The sequence below is a fragment of the Puma concolor genome, chromosome B2 (assembly GCF_028749965.1).
Source record: "Puma concolor isolate L17-30 chromosome B2, mPumCon1.1.hap2, whole genome shotgun sequence".
Taxonomy (NCBI): Eukaryota; Metazoa; Chordata; class Mammalia; order Carnivora; family Felidae; genus Puma; species Puma concolor.
The window spans coordinates 13926352-13945776 of NC_141671.1; the positions used below are offsets into that span (position 1 = coordinate 13926352).

At 45.1% G+C, this 19425-nt stretch overlaps 1 protein-coding gene across 8 annotated transcripts in view; it reads right to left on the reverse strand.

Moving 5' to 3' along the window:
* The window catches only part of JARID2 (jumonji and AT-rich interaction domain containing 2), a 273116-nt gene that overhangs the window by 109553 nt on the left and 144138 nt on the right, over nucleotides 1-19425 (reverse strand). Inside the window, exons 1-2 of one of the 8 annotated variants that reach the window (XM_086706217.1) lie at nucleotides 13343-13467; nucleotides 3863-4004 (exon numbers count right to left, since the gene is read on the reverse strand). The exons of 5 other annotated variants lie outside the window; for them this stretch is intronic. In XM_086706217.1, the coding sequence (XP_086562343.1) occupies nucleotides 3863-4004; nucleotides 13343-13409 (209 nt within the window). In that variant the 5' untranslated portion in view covers nucleotides 13410-13467. Of the gene's footprint in view, nucleotides 1-3862; nucleotides 4005-13342; nucleotides 13468-19425 lie in introns of those variants that run through there. 2 more of the 8 variants (XM_086706216.1, XM_086706224.1) reach the window with 2 other exon arrangements.

Genomic DNA, 19425 nt, shown 5'->3' on the forward strand with positions numbered 1-19425 from the left:
GTCGAGCTCTGGGCTGACAGCTCAGGGCCTGGAGCCTGCTTCGGATTCTGTGTCTCCCCCTCTGTCTGCCCCTCTGCTGCTTGCACTCTGTCTCTCACATTGTCTCAAAAATAAACATTAAAAAAAAAAAAAAAAAAAGGATATTTTAACAAATAAGGAAACTGCAGCCCAGCAATGCTACAAGAACCTGTCCAAAGGCACGGGACAAATAGATGCTGGGCCCAAACAACAAGCCACATAGTCTAACTCCAGTCCTCACTGTTCCTAAAAAGTAATCCATATTCCCATCACCATCTGAGTCTTTCCACACCTGACTGACAGAATCTGTCCATTCTGGCTTCTAAAAATACTCAGATACACTTGACTCTCGTAAAACTTGCGTGCCCTGCAAAAAGTAACAGGACAGGCACTGTCCGTGTAACAGGATGGGGAGGGAAAGGAACCAGGTAGGCATGGCCACCATCGGAATCCGAAGGTGCTGATTAAAAGCTCAAAGTTTCTATAATGTTTCCGTTCTGAACATTAACGCTACATTAATGTGTATCTTTTAATGGCATCCACCCCAATGATCAAAAGACAAGGAAAATCAACAGGTAGGGACTCCCACCAGCTCAGAGTCCTCCAGAGATCATCAGTGGCTGGGATGTCGTGTCCATCAAAGAGGCAAAGGGCTTCTAGAGAGGGTGGCTTTTGTTTTACAAAGAGCGGACAAAGATTTCAGAGGACTACCTTCCGATGGCTGGAAACCTTTCATGTTTGCCTCAATAAAGAAAAAATAAGTCCTTTAGAGCTCTGGATTCTTTTGCTTTCTGTATGCCAAAAAGATCCCCAATGTCCAGTAAAACCAATGGCACCAAGTACACAGGGCCAAATGTAGCTCAGGGAGGGGGGAGGGGGAGATGCTCCTGTACAAAAATAACACTTTGTAAACACATGAGATGTTTGCACTGAACACTTGAAAATCACATGACAGGCATCATCAGAAAATGGAATTGCTCCCATTTCCAGGTTGGAAACTCAAGGCAACGTCTAACTGAGGCTGGCCTAGTCTACACTTTGTATCTTAATTTTTCTTACGAAACTCAAACACAAATTCCCTCTTCCCTCCACTCCCAAGACAAAAGGCATATTAAGTGGTGATCCTAAAAACCATGTATTTAGGAAGAGCAGTTAACTGTACAAGAATGGCTAGCAATTCTCAAAGAGAAGGCTGTGTTCAGAGCAAAGACATAAATCATGGCCCTCCAAGTTTAGGATTCCGTGTGTTGTCCCACACAGTCTAAATGCCTACAGAGAACCCAAGTGGTCCATCACAAAATTTGCTCCTCTCGACTATACACACACACATATACACAAGGCTCAGGGAACGTTAGACACACGGTAAAAAGTAGCGTCTAATCAACAATCCACCAAATGCTCCAAGTGACATTTGGAAACAACAACCTTAGGCAGGTACTCTGAGCTTGACCAGTCATCAGCAGAGACAGCACACTACACGACACCCTATTCGATTATTTAAAAAGGTCTAATAGGTGTAAGATAAAGGAAGGCTGAGCACTGAAGTCTGGCAGAGCGCTGACAAAGCCCCAGGAATTCAGATTCCAGTTCTAACGATGTGTCTCGGAAGGCACGGTTCATGCCAAATACCAATGAAGTAGAGATCAAAACAAACGAGCTCTTTGAAAGCCAGAAAGCATTATTATTTTGTATTTGCGACGTACCCTACAACCCTGCAAGAAATTTTAGCCCTAACTACCCCACCTATTTATTGGTAAACTACAAAGCCCCCCCACCTCCTGTCAAAATCCAGACCACCCCAGACCAGCCCGAAATCTAACCTAACCTGTCAAACCATAACCTACATTATGTCCCTGATGGATTTCACTGAGTAGAGTGTGATTATAACCAAATGAAATGCAGCTATGAATCCTTAATCCCGTAAAACAAGTTACTTGGCACACTAATTAAAGCAGATTAGCGATGGTCACGTTTTCCTGAGATTCACCCTGAACAAAATTTCTCTTTTCCACTGTCCTGGAGAACAAAAGTTAAAAGGACTGATTTGCATACAGCTGCTGCACAGCTACTACACAGCACCGTGCAAAGAGGAGGCCAGCAGCACCGGAGAAAGGCGTTGGGGTCAAGGACAAAGGGCCAGCGACCCCCTTCGACCAAGAGAATGAAACCGACCAAGAGAATGAAACCGACTGATCTCGGGCACCACCCCCCCATGCTGGCAGGATCTTTCTGGAGGTGAGAGTGATTGAAAGCCATGCGGCTAAAGGAGTGGGGACTGACATTTCCAACCCCACTCATAGAATTCTGCTCCCCAAACAGTGATGAAAGATGCCAGATGCATGACCACCCACCCATGTTTGCAAGCATGGATAATATCATTACACGTTCCAATATATTTACTGAGGGGATTTATAACACACATTCTCGAATTCCCTCTCTTGTGAGGATGCATTTCTCAAACTGGGGCAGAGCGAGAGTGTTTGTGGCCCAGTATCTGAAATGTAATAGGCTTGTCGCTGAGACACTCACCCAAGGGTCTGTAAAGAGAGTAAGTAACTTGCAAGGCCCAATACACTGGCAGAGAAACTTCTTACATATGCTTACTGAGTGTACTAATAACAAATCTGGGACCTCTTCTCAGACGCAGTGCCAAGAATTAAGAGAAAATGCAACACGGGTTTTCCGAACGAAGACACTGCATGATGGAGGCAAATACAAGAAGACTGAGCGATCACGTCAACGTTCAGACCAAAGTCCAGTTCTGTTAAGGATTTGGAATACCTAACCCATGGCCAATCCATTCCTTTCCTCTTAATTTCCACTCTGTTCAGTTCTTTGTTAGATACACGCATCTAGATCGTTTCCGAAAGGTAATTTAGAATTCTGTAGAAAGAGTAAAACAGAGGCAACCAGACAAAGGGGATTTTTTCCCCCTTTCCCCAACCTCTCACACGACGGAAGTTCTAAGAAAAAGTCCTTAATCGAGTCATCCAGGAAAATCACAAGTATGAGAATAGGAAGAAAGAAAAAATGAAAGGAAGGAAGGAAGGAAGGAAGGAAGGAAGGAAGGAAGGAAGGAAGGAAGGAAAGGAAGAAAGAAAGAAAAAATGAAATATAAATTCTAAAGGGAGGGGAGGGACACAACACAACACATGAGGAATGAAATAAGGCAGGTGATCAGCAAGGGGATTTTGAAACACCGGACTAAAAGCATTATATAATGTCACTGCTGCTGTTTGACCAGGAAACCACAAGCTTATCAAGCTCTCATAGCCAACTTCCCTATCAAACTCTCACAAGCTTATTATTCAGGAAAGTCCTTAAATTAAAAAAAAAATAAAAAATAAAAACCTGGTAAATTAAAAGTTTCATGAATGATTCCGCCACTGCTGACAGAGTTGAACACCAAGCCGTTCTGCTTTCCTGAGGAGGGAGAAAATTTTCAGAAACACCACATTTCGTTCTTCACGCGGTTAGGAACGGCTCTCCTCAGACATGGCAAAAAGAAATAGCATTGAATGGACTCCACAAACGGGAGAGTCGATGAAAAGGATCAGTGAAGATAAGAATTACAAGTCGGTAAACCCTCAGGGCCAATTCTCAGGCCAAGAAGAGGTTCTGTGAGGCCCAGATCATTTGCTGAAGTGTGTTCATTTTTCATGACAATTGGTGGACAATACTTAGAAACCAGGACATGGGCTGTGACACATCCAGAACCCTGGCTCCTCTGAGAAAACCAGGAGGCAGGGTGAGGGGGCCCGAGTGTGTTCCCTGTGGGAAAACCTGGCGCCTGGTTTGAGGTCCCTGGTTTAAGGCGTCAGCATTTTCAGCCTTGGGTACTAACCTTTTCCTCGACGGCCCTTCTTCAAAATCTGAAGAACTAACATCGTTGCTAGTTGAGGACACCTGGGATGCATCGTCCTTCTCATTCTCTGACTGTTCTGACGCTGGTCCTAATCCCTTAGACTGGCCATGACCAAGGAGCCCTACAGGTGAGAAAAGGGGACAAACACTTAAAACACATGACATCAGGAAGCAGCGCTTTACCACAGTTACCCCTCACACAACGGCTGATGAGGACAGACCAGAATTTGGGAAGAACAGGATTAAAAGGTACAAGTCCTGGGGCACCTGGGGTGGGGGGTGGGGGGGGGGGGCCTCAGTCGGTTGAGTGTCCGACTTCAGCTCAGGTCATGAGCTCGTGGTTCCTGGGTTTGAGCCCCGGGTAGGGCTCTGTGCTGACAGGGCAGAGCCTGGAGCCAGCGGATTCTGTGTCTCCCTCTCTCTCTCTCTGCCCCTCCCCCCGCTCAAACTCTGATGTCTCAAAAATAAACATGTTTTTAAAATTTTTTTTTAAAAAGAAAAGGGTACAGGTCCCTTCTGAGTGGGACACTTCATCCTGCTTTAGGCCCAGGAAGTAGTTTCAACAGTAAGAAATCCAAGCAGAGTTCTGTAACACAGTATACTGCAGGGTTCTTTTCAAAATACATAAACATCTTTTGAGGCTGGGGTGGGTGGTGGAAAGAAAGGCACCTCGTGTGTTACCGAGTTGAACTAGTTTTCCTTCAAAGGGCTGAAGACATACTCTCAGAAACACTGAAATCCTTTCTGGAATGGCCTTCAGGAACGACACAAGCAAACGCATCACTATTTTGGAGCCACAGCTTAGGTTATTAACTAGAAATCGTACTACACAACTTCATCTTCCTAGTAGTCCGTTACAGGAGACAGTCACATTTACCTTTGATGGTCTCAAAGGATAAGGATTCTCTAGAACTGCATATAGGACACCATGCAGAAGAGGGAGTATTGTGACCACCCAAGGATGTGATTTCTTTTTTTCAATTTTTTTAGTATTTATTTTTGAGAGAGAGAGAGAGAGAGAGAGAGAGAGAGAGAGAGAGAGAGAGAGAGATGGAATGGATATGAACGAATGAGGGGCAGAGAGAGGGGGAGGGAGACACAGGATCTGAAGCAGGTTCCAGGCTCTGAGCTGTCAGCACAGAGCCCAATGTGGGACTTGAACTCATGAACTGTGAAATCATGACCTGAGATGAAGTTGGACACTTAACTGACTGAGACACCCAGGGGCCCCTGTGATATGCTTTTAATAACTGGAGAAAGGTCACAGGGAAGGGGCCGTGCCAAGGGATATTGAAGTATTTTAATAAGCACTAAAGCTGCACTAAAGCCACACTAACGGGTGACAGCTGAGTAAAAAAAGCCTGGCCAGTCTTCTAGCATGCAGATGTTCCTGCATCTCGGGTTCTGGACACAACTTAAGTCCTAGCAATGGGAAGCTTGCCCCAACACAAATGTCCACAGTGACTGGCCCCCAATTTCACGATCTAGGCACCAGCCTCATGGGCATCAGCAGCTGGGAATCAGCGTTTGGCTTTTAAGCAAGGCCAAAAAAGTACAGTGTGGCCCCTTGATTTCTGGCCTTCCAACCCTTCCACCAATGTTTTGTAAGTACTTAGTTCCCTGTGTTAAATCCCTTTTCGGGTCAAACACATAAAAGTGGTTCCCATTCGTGGCACTCAACACTATACAGAATACAGGATTCTACAGATTTGGGAACGTCGTCTGAAAGGACGTAGTACGTTGCAACAAAACCCTGTGTGTGCATACACTTCCCTTGTTATCTATTTTCACATCATTTCGGAGAATGAGTAATATTCTACGGTTGGCAATCTAATACGATGCAATAAATATAAATCCCATGGCAGCTGTGGGAGGCTGGGCTGCAATATGGAAATGAAAACATATACAACTTCCCCCGAAGAGGAAAAAATTTGGGAAGTTTGCGCTGGGAGGCAAAGAGGAGATGTTAATTATATGGATGTCTAGGAGTCGAAGGGCAGAAGTATGGTCCGTGCTATCCACTCCTGTGGCCACTGGTCACATGTAGGTATTGAGCATCTGAAATATAGCTAGTGTGGAGATAGAAACCATTTGTTTTTTAAGTTTATTTATTTTGAAAGAGTGTACAAGTGCAAGCAAGGGAGGGGAAGAGGGAGAAGGAGAGAGAGAATCCCAAGCATGCAGAGATCATGACCAAAGCTGGAATCAAGAGTCAGATGCCTTTTTTTTTTTTTAGTATTTATTTATTTATTTATTTATTTATTTATTTATTTATTTATTTTTAGTATTTATTTTTGAGAGAGACACAGAGAGACAGAGAGAACGTGCATGGGGGAGGGGCAGAGAGACGTGGGGACAAAGGATCTGAAGCAGGCTCTGCACTGAGAGCCCGATGTGGGACTTGAACTCACGAACCAGGAGATAGTGACCTGAGCTGAAGACGGACGTTTAACCAACTGAGCCACCTAAGCGCCCCAGAGAAGGAAATCATTTTTAATTTTAAGTCAGCTGAAAGCTGAACATTCAACAATTTTATTTAAATTTTTGAAATATTTGGGGATATATTCTCGGGGCTGGGGGGGGCGGTCAAATATATGAAAATTAATCTTCCCTGCCTTTAGATTACTTAATGAAGCTCTAAAACACTAAATCTACACACAAAACATAGGTATTAACTACATAAAACTACACTACATAAAGAGCACTTTAGTAAGGTCCCAGGGTGGGGAGCAAGACTACTGAAAACAGTAGTATGAATACAGACAATACTCAGAAATTAAGAAACTGATCCAGGGATACCCGTCCTATTTGTAAAGTGGAGGTGGGTGAATGACCACACTTGAAAAGGACGGGAAATTCAAAACAAAAACTCTCAATTACAGAACCGCGTGTAAAATTAATAGAAGAGAGGCCTCTTAAATATAAGCTTACTCTTGGTGGAGCTCATTTTTTCCAATGGCCCTAAGTCCACGAAGGAAAATAAAGAGAGGGAGGGACGGAATGGAAATTCATCCATTCATTTTCTTTTTTCTGTAATTTTTCTTCAAGTTTTTATCACCTGTTCATTTTCTTAACACCTACCATGTGCCGGGGCCCTGGGGATACAGGCATCATCACACAAAATCTAAATTCAGGTGAGGGGGTCGACCGACAAACACACACGGATCAGTCAGGATGCGCAAAGAAGACACCTCGCACTTGTCGGGCAAGGAAAAAAGTGACGGGGAGGACAGTGGAGATGAATCAATGGGGACAGAAAGCAAGCTTCCAACCACTACACCAAGGAACACCAACCTGGAATGTGCAATAGACCTAAAAACAAAAGCCAAAAACAGGTGGTAGTGGTGGTGCTGGTCAAGGAGGAGGAAGAAGAAGGGTTGTTTTGAAGCTGTATTTGGATCAAGGGGGAAACAAGTGAGGGCTACATGCAGTCAGGTGAGGCAGGGGAAGACCCGTGCAGCTCGGTACAGAACAAGATCTTCCGTATTTGCTGCACGAGTAAGCAGCTAGTGAGGGAGTGAATGACTTAGCAGAGAAAAGTTCAATGACAGCCATATTCCCGCCCCTCTGACAATAATCACCTCGGCAGATTATACACCTGATTCTCAAACTCGACCATGAATCAGAATCCCGTTTCCAAACAGAGTCCCTGGGGCCTCGCCCCCAGCCTGTCCCTATTCTCACAAGTCCCCACAGGATGCTGATGCTTGCTGCCTTGGCTGGTCTGCAGCCCACATTTTGAGAACCACTACTGTAGGGGAAAGCAAGGTTCACACCAGAAGGCCTGAGCCACTGTAAGGCTCTGTGCAAGTGTGAACCAGAGGGGAGGAAACCGAAGAGGACTGCACAACCTATCACGACACAAATCAAAGTAAGGCGTCCAACCCCACAGTTCTCTTGGGCCATTCTTCCACCTTTCATCAGGGATTTTTGCGAAGGGAAAGAAGGTTCTTTACACAACTTCGCACAAAGCTCAAAGAGTGGGCCAATGGCAAATAATACTGAGGGAAAAAAAGTAGCACTCTGGTGGGGGAGGAAGAGCATTCAGGGGCGCCTGGGTGGCTCAGTCGGTTAAGCGTCCGACTCTTGGCTTCAGCTCAGGTCATGATCTCGTGGTTCGTGAGATCTGTCTGGCTCCACTCTGGCACTGCGGGGGCCGCTTAGGAGTCTTTCTATCCCTTTCTCCCTCTCTCTCAACGGAAAAAAAGCTTACAAAGAAGTAAATGTAAAAAGGCACAGGATGTTTTTCTCCCCTCCAAAAGTCGGACAAGTGCAAAGTCAGAGGAACCGGATTATGAAATTTCACACCCATTTCAGAGACAGAAGTCTGACTCGCTTTCCTGATCAGGGAAACTGGGGCCCGTACAGCGGGAACTGATTGCCTGTCAATGCAAATGGAAGCAGCTCGGCTTTTCACGGCCTTTTGAAGGGCCAAGACCAATTTGTGCTGCACACAACCGACTTTCAATTTCAGTCTTCCCGTCCTGTGCAGCGAAGATTTATTTTTAGTTAAGCAGTCTACATGGCTGGACAGACCTGGGTTTCTTTTGTGTTCCCCACCCCCCACCTACTGTCACACCTCTGGTGTAGTGGCCACCCCATTTCATTTTGAGTGTTTTAATCCAAATCATACTGCCTGCCCAACCCACAAGAGCTAGGTCAGCAAGATGCAATACAATTTCACAGGGCAGAAGAGCCATTATCAGAACATTAGGCAAGCTAACGCACACTGCCTTTTCTTCTCCCTAACAAAGCCCTGCCGTCAATTTTTTGAATTATTATTTTTAGCTGATGAGAAACAACAAAAACAGCATCCCCTCCTTCAAAGACACCAAATGATTTTATTTTCCCCAACCCCTCTCCTCCGACAAACCCATACCTTCACTGGCAGAGGAGGTTAAACAGAGGAAATTGAATGGCCCAAAGATTCCCTTCTCCCCATATTAGCACGTGTTCTCCTCGATTAATATTCAGTAGGTTGAACTTAAATTAAACCACGTCTATTGTCTTTCACAAAAGCAATAAATATGAGCTGAAAATTCCAAACCACCGCGAGGGAAGGCCGCCTGGGGACTGCCTGCAACCCTGGCTAGCCACCAGCAGCTGACAGGAGGGGCAGGTCACAGGCCTGAGACCACTCGGCCACCATGACCGCAGTGTCCGTTCTCACACGCTGAGAACCCCAAAGAATCGAGTGTGACAGAATGGAGCCATCAAATTCCGGAGTTTTTCAGCCTATCTCCCAAATTAGCAAGAAATGAAAAGGCTTTCAAGGCAAGACACCAAAACTGGCTTCTTTTCTATGCCTGGGACAGCATCAGCAGAGGGTTAAGAAGAAATCCTGTCCTTTGGACGGCTGGAAATGTACAAGTAGGAGCTCCCTCTTGCCTGAACACAGGGGGGTGGAAAATCCAAACACAAACAAGGCCGAAGCCCATTAGCTCAAGAACTCCAGCTTAAACAACTGAGGAGAGCTATAGATTTTAGAACACCAGCACAGGAAGAGATGGGAATCCTTTGCTAACATGGGGGGGGGGGGGGGGGAGCCTTAAAATGCGCAGCCCTTATAATTTTACGTCTTAGACACAAAGAAGTTTCACCAGCCATCCCGTTAGCTGCACGTACATAACAAAATACAAAACCAAAGGAAAATCGAATGCCTCGGTTTCACAAAAAGCAGTGCCTAAAGATGGGTTAAAGTGAGGGGGGAGAAAATAAGGAGACCTTTGAAGCTGTTCCCTAGCTTCCAAAACATCTGGAGCACACCAAACGTATTAGCATATTAGGGAGAGGCCATGTATTGGGCTTTGTTGTAGAAGAGATGCACAAAAGGTAATTCTGTATTATACAGCCCAATGCCCGTCTGTCACCCTGTCACTGCGAGACAAGGTATCACATTACATATTAAACAGTCAAGCATCCAAAGAGAGCTTTCATTTTCAGCTGCAGCGCGCGCGCGTGCGTGCCTGTGTGTGTGTGTGTGTGTGTGTGTGTGTGTGTGTGTGTGTGTGTGTTGGGGGATGGGGATGGCTGGCACACTTTGAGGTGAGAGAAAAATTAGAAAAAGAATCCCCTTGTCAAAGTAGGACCCTCCCTGAGATATTCAGAGTGCACAATCTAGTGTCATTACTAGTGAAAACTAAAGTCTGTTTTTCACCCAAATTGTCAAAGAAAAAAAATAAAACTGGTTTGCTTTTTGCTTTGGGGTGCCAGGGAAAATCTGGCTTGGGCCAGCTTTGCAGATTCAACAGGAATTCGGACTTTAAACCCAACCCTATACACTTGGGTCAGCAGCTAAGCGTTTGGATGGATGTTAGGGTTCCATGGAACGGGGCGGGCAGCGCAGAGGTGTGCCAAGCCAAGCCCAGGCTGGTCCACGGACATCCTCACCACATCAAAACACTGAGGTGGGTGAGAGCAAATGACAGTCGGGAGGCAAGGTGTCACTGCCACACTCATGGTCAACGAAGCACAAATGAAAGTGGTTTAACACCTCGGCTTGTGGAAAATAATCATCCCTTCCCTCAGGAGACTGGCCCCTGGGCAGATAGGGCTCCCCTTTGTCAGCTATGGAGATTTCCCATTCCAACCAAGAAAATGCAATCCAAAAATAACCCCAATGACCCCTCACGAGAGCCCCAAGATAAAGAGACAACACAGGTTTTTGTTAGTTTAACACCCAACAAGTAAATAGACAGATAAATCCCACAGGAGCCCTTTACCACCACTACTCTTGCCCTACAAAACCTTCCTGGACGATCTGAACCTCCTTTGCAGGCTCAAGATTTTGAAAAAGAGGTTAGCAAAAAAAAAAAAAAAAAACAAACCAGAAACAGAAACAAAACAAAAAAACAAAAAAACAAAACAAAACAAAAAACAAAAAATGGATACAGTAACAATTAACATGGAGAAGGTGGGCCACCGGATAGGAAAAGAAGATGTCTGCTTCTATCCTTTCTTCCTATTTCAGATTTCAGCAGATGCCTAAACTGCAGACAGACGAGCGGGGAAGAGAGACAGAACCCTTGAGCCCAGAGGGCAACCCCTCACCTTGAGGCACAAAGGAGCAGGCCAGCAGACAGGGGACCTGCACACACAGGAAGGGTGAGCGCATGGGTGCTTAGCACAAAAACAGGCCCTATTCTGGCGGTCTAGACCCCAAACGAGTGAGCACCACCAGAGCTCATCAGGAGACAAAAGACTTCTCCTTCCCACGTCCTGACCCAGCAGTCACTAGAAGAAAGAAAACAATCCTCGTGGAGAGGCTCCAACAACGACCGCCAGAGAGCCACAGTCGGACTTGGATACAAAAATCACTCGGTGAGAAGGATCTGTGGTCTCTAGGAGAGATTTCTGGACCAGCCTGGGCAGCTATTGGAACTCCGAGGATGACAATGGCGAGCAAGGTGTACTGTGTGTTTTGGAACAACCCCCTTGCTTGTTTAGGCCACGGTTTTTAGAAAGTCACAACAGGTACAGGATCTTCAATAATAGTAATAATTGCCGAAATAGAAACATCCATGTTTCTCCACAGTGAGAAAGAAGCACTCCCCACTTGTGCATGCAGTCATCAATTACTCCTCCATCCCGGGCCTTAACTCCTCTGGGTCCAAGCCCCAGCCCGATACCTTATTGATTTTACGTGGGCAAACCAGGCAAAACATGCCCACCAGGCGACCTAGTGTAACTGTCCATCCAGAGCGTGAATCCTTGGAATCCCCGAGGACACGCAACTCCAGCTTCTATCGGCTGAGTAAAAGGGTTCTGCTGTACAAACGACCCAGGACCGAACACCCTGGAGGTGGAAAACCGCCTTCCACATGTGGAGGAAAAGTGATTAGAGAGGATGTTGGATTTAGGCCGGCGTGGAGACAGCGCTATAGAACAATGGCATCACTGCAGAGCATGGAACTTAAGAGTCAATACACAGGAGAGGTAAACACAGGGCATTTTTAGAGATACTCTTTTCGATCGGTTAATGAGACCAACACGTTCAAAGTTTTACGTTCAGATAACCGGACATGCCAAAAAATCAGATTTTTCCTGAATCATGTAACTTGCACTTGTCAAAACGGAGATATCCATATCCATATACAGTATGTTCCTGGATAGCCAGGGATAGTCTACCTTTAAGTAATTACCATACGCGTGTGTATTTATCTTTCAAGCTGAAGATCACCAACTGCATTTACCCCACAGGTGGGTTACCAAACAAAACGGGCTCTCAAATATTAACAAGTCTCTACAAAGTTACACAAAGCTGGCTTCGATGCAAATCAACAAATCCCATAAAGTTACTAGTTTGTGCCGATAACCAGGCACAACTCCCAAATACTTTGTCTTGACATCACAATCTGTAGATAAGAGCCACACCCTTAACCCTAAGACCTCTCCAGCTGCTTTTTCTCCCTAACACAACAAAAATGAACCCCACAGAAGTTCTCCAGCAAGACTGGGAGGGGCAGGAGTTTCCCCGTGACCTCATTACCTCACTCACAAATCAAACTGCACACCTACTTTTCAGATGAACATAATAAAAAAAGGATTAAGTGGGCTACTCGAAATTAAAAAAAAAAAATAGAAATTTTAGAACTGCTGACAGCAAGCAAGTTCAGAGAGGCCTACTCCCTCCCAGACCAACATTCTTTCTCCTACTGAAACCTAATGGAAGCAACACAGAAAGCAGAACTCTAGGAACACGGCCACAGAATCTGCAAAGATCTGAGGCACCTAAAATTGATGGTTCCTAAAATTCATCTGTGTTTATGTCTAGTAATGCAGACACAGACTAATGCACGAAATATGGGAGAAACACCGACAGCACTCGGGGTTCAAAGCTTTAAGGGCTGACCTAGAATCACTCAGCATCTATTTACATGCCTCAGTTTCCTCCATCTTTCAAGGAAGGAAGACAAGAGACAGAGAAAGTATTAAGGGAAACAACACCATGCATGCTGTTGATGAAGGAAACCAAAGCCATGGTGAGGAAAAACTAATTAACTTTAATCAAACATCTATTTTTAAATGCTGGGAAATGATCACATAAACTGGCAATAAAATAAAGGGACCAGCCATAGCTGGATGGCGTTCAGTCCCCAGAGAAACGTCTAAATTCATACAAGCCTGGCTAAAACTGCAGATTTGTCCAAAATGGTCAACAGAGCTGAATGCTTTAAGAACGACATTAATTCTCTCTTGTAAATTTCCACAGTGCCTTTGCAGGAGCCACCGTTGCCCCCAGGGAGGAGATCACAGCTAAAAGAATATTAATATTAAGCAACTGCAACACTTTTTACATACTCCTATACATATACATCTAGCACCTTGCCATCCATAATGGATTTAATCAGGACCCCAGCAGGGAAAAAAACCACAAAAGGCCTATTTCTCCAACAAAAGCCATAGCAGCCTGAAACAAACCTAGAGCTATTTGGTTTTTATTTTATTTATAGGAACAGACCTTCTATCCCAGGTTCCTCAAGATAAGCCACCAAAAACTGCACCTGACAGACCCGTGGAGCAGCCATCCTCCTCAGAGCCGGATCATTGCAGAGAGACAGAGAGGAAGAAGGACAGAGGGAGGGAGGGAGGGAGGAGGGGGGGAGGGAGGGCGAGCGCGGCGAGCGCGGCTCCAGAGCACTTGTCAACAATCCACCCCTGTACGTAATAAGCAGGCGGCAGTGCAGATTCCGGCGGTGCAGATTCCGCGCGGCAATAGGACGGCCGCACAGCCCTGGGCCGGGGGGAGTGGGGGGGGGGGGAGGTGCCGGGGAGGGAAGGTTATTTATGTGCGGGGGAGGGAACCCAACGCCGAAGAGGAGGGGTCTGGGGCGCTTTCTCCCCCTCCTGATAAATTGAGGGGGGGAAAAAAAGGAAAAGAGCGACTAGCTACTAGCTTTTCTCCATCCGGCAATTTCCCCAATCTGCAATGCAGACAATTCCTTATTTGAGAATTTCTGACATTGGGGGGTGGGGGTGGGGGGGGGGGGTGGAGACGGGACACATTTGATGGGGCGGTCAGTGTAATTGTCCACACTTCTGTGCCCAGTCTGTCAGACCGCCCCCGCCATGCACACACTGCACCCCCGTGGACGGCAGGGGGTCCGTGGCACATTTTCAATGGCATCCCTTTTTAATATCCTAATCTGTGTCATTCAGCACTTGCCTTTTATTTATTTTTATTTGTTTTTTTGGCTGGGAAACCTGGGCAGCGATCCAGACAGACTGCAGAAATCTCCCTCCACATGCTCCTCCTCCAGCCTGCCCTCCCCTCCTCCCTCCAATTCCAGCTACCAGGGTGCTTTATTACTTCTGTGATGACCACCGCTGCCCTCCCCACCCCCAGCCCGCGGAGGGCCCTCCTCCACGCACGTAAATTCATCTAATCTAATAACACAGAAGCTGTTTCTCCTCATTGTTTCTTGAGGATCTGTCACAAAACAGGCCCTGTGGCCTGGCAGCTGGGGGGGGGGGGGGGGAGGCAAGAATCCAACAAGGCTGGCCAGCTCCCCTGGCCCCGATAACTGGAGCATGCATCTTCCTTCATTTGTCATAAAGCTATTTGATTTTAAAAGTCCCTTCTGTTGAAGCTTTTGAACTTCATCTGGCGATTATAATGTCCGAAACACGTGCTCTGAACCCCATCCCACACTAGTCTTTATGCCTTTCCAACGGAGGGGACAAAAAAAAAAAAGACGGTGGCATGCCATCAAAGAACCCACATGCCGTTTAGTTTTACCCCCGACTCACCCAAGGGAGCCAGGAAGAGAATGCCCCTTCCTATTACTTTCAGTTAGTTGTTGTTTAACCACTGAAAGAGCCCCTTCTGGGCTTTACACACGTTAGCTTATTACTTAGACCTCACAAAAACCCTGAAAGCAGACGCTAGCTTTGCTCACGGACAATTGCCCAGATCTGGTGATTATTCTTTCCACGATGGCAATCTCCTGTTTCCTAAATCACCAAGGCTTACCTACCTCCCTCGCTTTTAAACAAACAAAAATTATCAGGAGGTAGATGATGGTCTTTCCTAATTTCTACTTGCTATCCATGACTTTAAAATCAGTATTCCAAGTTGGGCCTTAGAGACAATCTAGCATAATCCCCCACTTTGCAGATAAGCAAACTGAGGCTTATGCAGGTATGGTTCTTAACCAAGATCAGAACTAGTTCCTCATAAGGTCTCAACAGAAGGTCATCCGGGAATCCTGGGGTATCTGGGGATGGGGCATGCTAGCCCACTGGAAAAACCTCAGGATACAATTCCCTGTAGAAGTCACAGGGATGGAAAATCCCTCTCCAATCCTATCCTGCTCATTAAGAGCCCACAGAGCAGACCCTCATTTGGTTCTCTCTGGTGCAGTATATCCCCAGAATGTTCAACAACTGTTTGTCATGTATCCCACTGCCGCATAAGTCATATAGTCAATTAAAGCATATTTAAGGGATGACTATTTGGCTTTTTTCCTCTTCTTTCTACTGAGACTTGGCTTTTAGAGCCCTCAGTAATCAAAAGCACCCAACACAGAACTGAAGTACGGCCCGGTACTTCTGAGAAAAGGTAAGAAAGAAAGCAGGAACCACAAGACCCAAAATAACTGGCCAGAGACACAGCTTGGGGGGGAGGGGGGGGTCATGTATGGATACTGGTCATCCTTAACATCCCCAGCTCTGACACCTCCCACATGGGAGTGTACATAGCCATCTGTGTCTTTTTTTTTTTTTTTTTTTTAATCTCTACTCTCCCTGACTTCATTGCTTCTTTCTCTTCCCATTGTCTGGAAAGTAACTAGGTACTTAAAATTTAAGAAGGTAAGACCTAATAACAATGTTGGCCCAGACTACTTTTACTTCCAAGACCATCATCAGGATTGGATCGTGCACGCCATATTCCCTGAAACGCATGCTTAGTTAGACCTAAGTGTCCACTTTTCTGACCTGTGCTCTGCTGCTGGGTCAGGAAAAGAGCTGAAAAACTCTTGCCTATGCACTCCAGTAGCTTCTGGACGGTTTCGATAAAACGCTGGTTAACCAAAGAGGAAATGCATCAACAGTACCAGACACATGGACTTACAGCAGCCTCTGGGGGACACGTAATAAAACAGAACAGGATTCTGCTTCTGAACAAAAATACCACGTTCAATACTGAAATTCCCAGCAACAGTGGGTAGAAAAGCAGATGAGACGGGCAAGGATTGCAAGGGCGGTTTCTTTCTTCGTATGACTGACGGCACCAGCAGCAAAGTTTTAACATTCAAAGATCTGAGCAAGTCCAAGGTTTTAAATGAAGACTCCCAAAATATCAACGTCAGCCTCCCTGCGTTAGTTTAGTATCCAAAATACCTGTAAATCCACAGCCAAACCCAATTACTGAAACATTACCTATATGCTTCCGCCTACCCCATGCTTCATTATTTTTGTTAAGTTCTACTTCTTAGGTATGTGTATCTGTGCTGTTATTATTTCACTGTGCTTGATTACGAACTTCACGAAAAGGGGATCGCTCTGGGTTAAGTCTTAGGGGATTTGTTTTTCACCACCACCACCCCCCCCCCCCAACTCAACCCGAGGTTACTAAGATCACCTATCCATGATTTTGCTTATTCTTTGCCTATTTTCACTGTTGTTCGTCACACTCCCCCGTAGGAATATTCCACACTTTCTTTTGATAATCTCCTCCAAGGACATCTAAGTATTGCCAGTTGGTTGCTATCATGATCCGCGCTGCAAACATCCCTCTGCCTGTCCCCTGGAAAGCACACACTGGACTTGCTCTGGGATACTTACCGAGAAGTAACAACCATCGGATATCCTTGCATATGCAAGTCAAATTTACAAGTTCATGGAAACTGGTTTCCAAAGCAGGGGTCGATTTCTGCTTGCATTATCATTGTAATCTCTAAATGCTTAAATATAAAGACCTATTACTTAGGGTTGGGGACAACAAAGTACTCCAACTGCTACTTCCCAAGAGATCAGAATTTCAAGAAGGGGCCCCATCCTAAGAACTGCTATGCGGCCAGCCAGCTACATGGCCACCATCCACCTAATTATCACCTAAACGCCAGGACATCCAAGGACATACTGTGCTCCTGGGAGCTTCAGAACAGAGGACCTACCTGCATGTGCAACCATTTCATTACCTCCCACTTGGGTCAACTCCAGCAGCCCCACCGACTACCTTAGCATTTTGAAAATAAGTGACTGGAGCAAACCCCAATCTAGGATTTGGATAAAACGTGAGAGTGCAATTCACTTGCACATCTTCATCAAATGTGGATATCTAATACTGCTGTGTTGAGTAATTAAAGAAGCTGCTTCGTACGCATGAAGACTTGTTTTATTCATGTATCCAATCAAGGAAGTCAGCTCACGTTGAGAGCTGGGACCTAACTCATGAAGGAAAGACAGGCCTTACAGAGTTAGGGCACGTCAACAAGTACTTATCATCCATGATCCACTTCCGAAAGCTCTCCCATTTCCTGCCACCTACAGAAGTTACTGCATTCAAAAGGCGACACCTTAACAATCCAATATCCAAAAACACGCTCATCACAGAGAAAGGATAGGGTGAAGTGGGTTGCCCTGCACGAGGGAAGGATGTACAAGGTTGTCGAGTCTGAGAATTTTACATAGGAAATAGAGGGTTTTTTAATGATCACACTGCATTAGCCATGTATTGATAAAGACACATCTGTAATTTGGGCTGAACTACATAATACTGATCATATCACCTATGCTGTGATAAAAAGCCAAAGCAGAAAAGTGATCCGCAGGGCTAATATTTGACTTTCAAAAGTATTATTTAAGTGTGGGCCCTTTACAGCAGCCAACATGATAATAATAAACATTACTTGTTAGAATTCTATTTAAGTAAAAGTTAATACACTGGCACTATACCAAAAGGAATTAGGTACATACAGAGTCTGGCTTGGACTCTTTCCAAGAGGGCTTGGTAATTCCTGAAGAACCAACAGCGTTCAACTATATAATTCATGTGGCTGGCCCTATAGCCAACGTGACTTCAAGGCCACACTGTACAATTATAAAATAATACCAATAATTATAAGACACAGTAGGGAGATCGAGGCTGGGTGACTGCATGTATATTAACTAGCGAATGGTTGCTATGGATTTAGTCACTAATACCAATGAAATGGCACCACAATTAAAACAGGAAGTTCAAATTAAGAAGCTCCTAGAAAAGGCAATGTTCCATCAGGTTTTTCTTATTTAACAACAACAGCAGCAAAATGGGCAACTGGGTGGCTCAGTGGGTTAAGTGTCCCTTTGGCTCCTATCATGATCTCACAGTTCATGGATTTGAGCCCGACGTCGGGCTCTCTGCTGTCAGCTCAGACTGATCCTCTGCTCTCTTCTCCATCTGCCCCTCCCCCTCCCTGCTCACTCTTTTTTCTCTCTCAAAATAAGCATTAAAAAAATTTAACAGAGAAAACCGATTTGGTACACATCTAGTACTAAAGAACCTTCTTGGTTCACAGCACACACAAGCACAATTTGGACAAGGCTGCCTGGTTCCAATCCTACTCTTCATCAAGTGTGTGAACCTAAGGGGAGGATCAGAGAATGCCCTCAGATTCCTCTGTTAAATGGACAGAAGGACAACTGTGACTGGTTAAGTTAAGGCATTCATTATTTACGTAAAAGGGTTAGCGGTACATAGTAAGCACTGGATAAGAGCTACCTATATGACTCAATAAATGTTGGTGCTAATGGGGGTGCCTGGGTGGCTCAGTCGGTTAAGCAGCCGACTTCGGCTCAGGTCACGATTGCATGGTCTGTGAGTTTGAGCCCCGCGTCGGGCTCTGTGCTGACAGCTCAGAGCCTGGAGCCTGTTTCAGATTCCGTGTCTTCCTCTCTCTGAGCCTCCCCCGTTCATGCTTTGTCTCTCTCTGTCTCAAAAATAAATAAACGTTAAAAAAAAAATTTTTTTTTAAAATGTTGGTGCTAATGAATTACATTTTTAATTATCTGGTTGTAAAAAGACAAGACAAAATATGCTTTGGCTCTCAATATATTTTTTAAAAGACTCCAGTAACGGATTTGTAAAAAGGTAAACACACAAATGATGACAAGTTAGAAAAGATTAGAATGTTGAGATTTTGAGAACATGACCTGCAGAAGTATCAAGTAAAATTCAACCACAGTTACAATATGGTCATTTGACCTTCTTAGAAAGAAATGAATAATGGAAAACTAGGTTTGAGAAGGACTGACAGGTCCTTCTCAGCTCACTCAGGTCACAATTAAAGAGTTCATCTCCTTCCCAAATCTGATTCTGACAAAACCCCTATTCCCATGTGCTGCTAGGGTGGGAACAAATTGATAAAATATTTCTGGAGAGCAACGTGATCACAGATGCCAATTTGTTTTAAAGTCTGTAATTCAGCAAGCTCACTTCTAAAAAGTAATACTATGATATTAATGAGAGAAGCAAAGATTTACGTGCAAGGATTTCAACATAGTTTAACAATTCTGTTGCCCCTTTTCACCGGTTCAAAAATATCTGCATCCAGTTAAAAA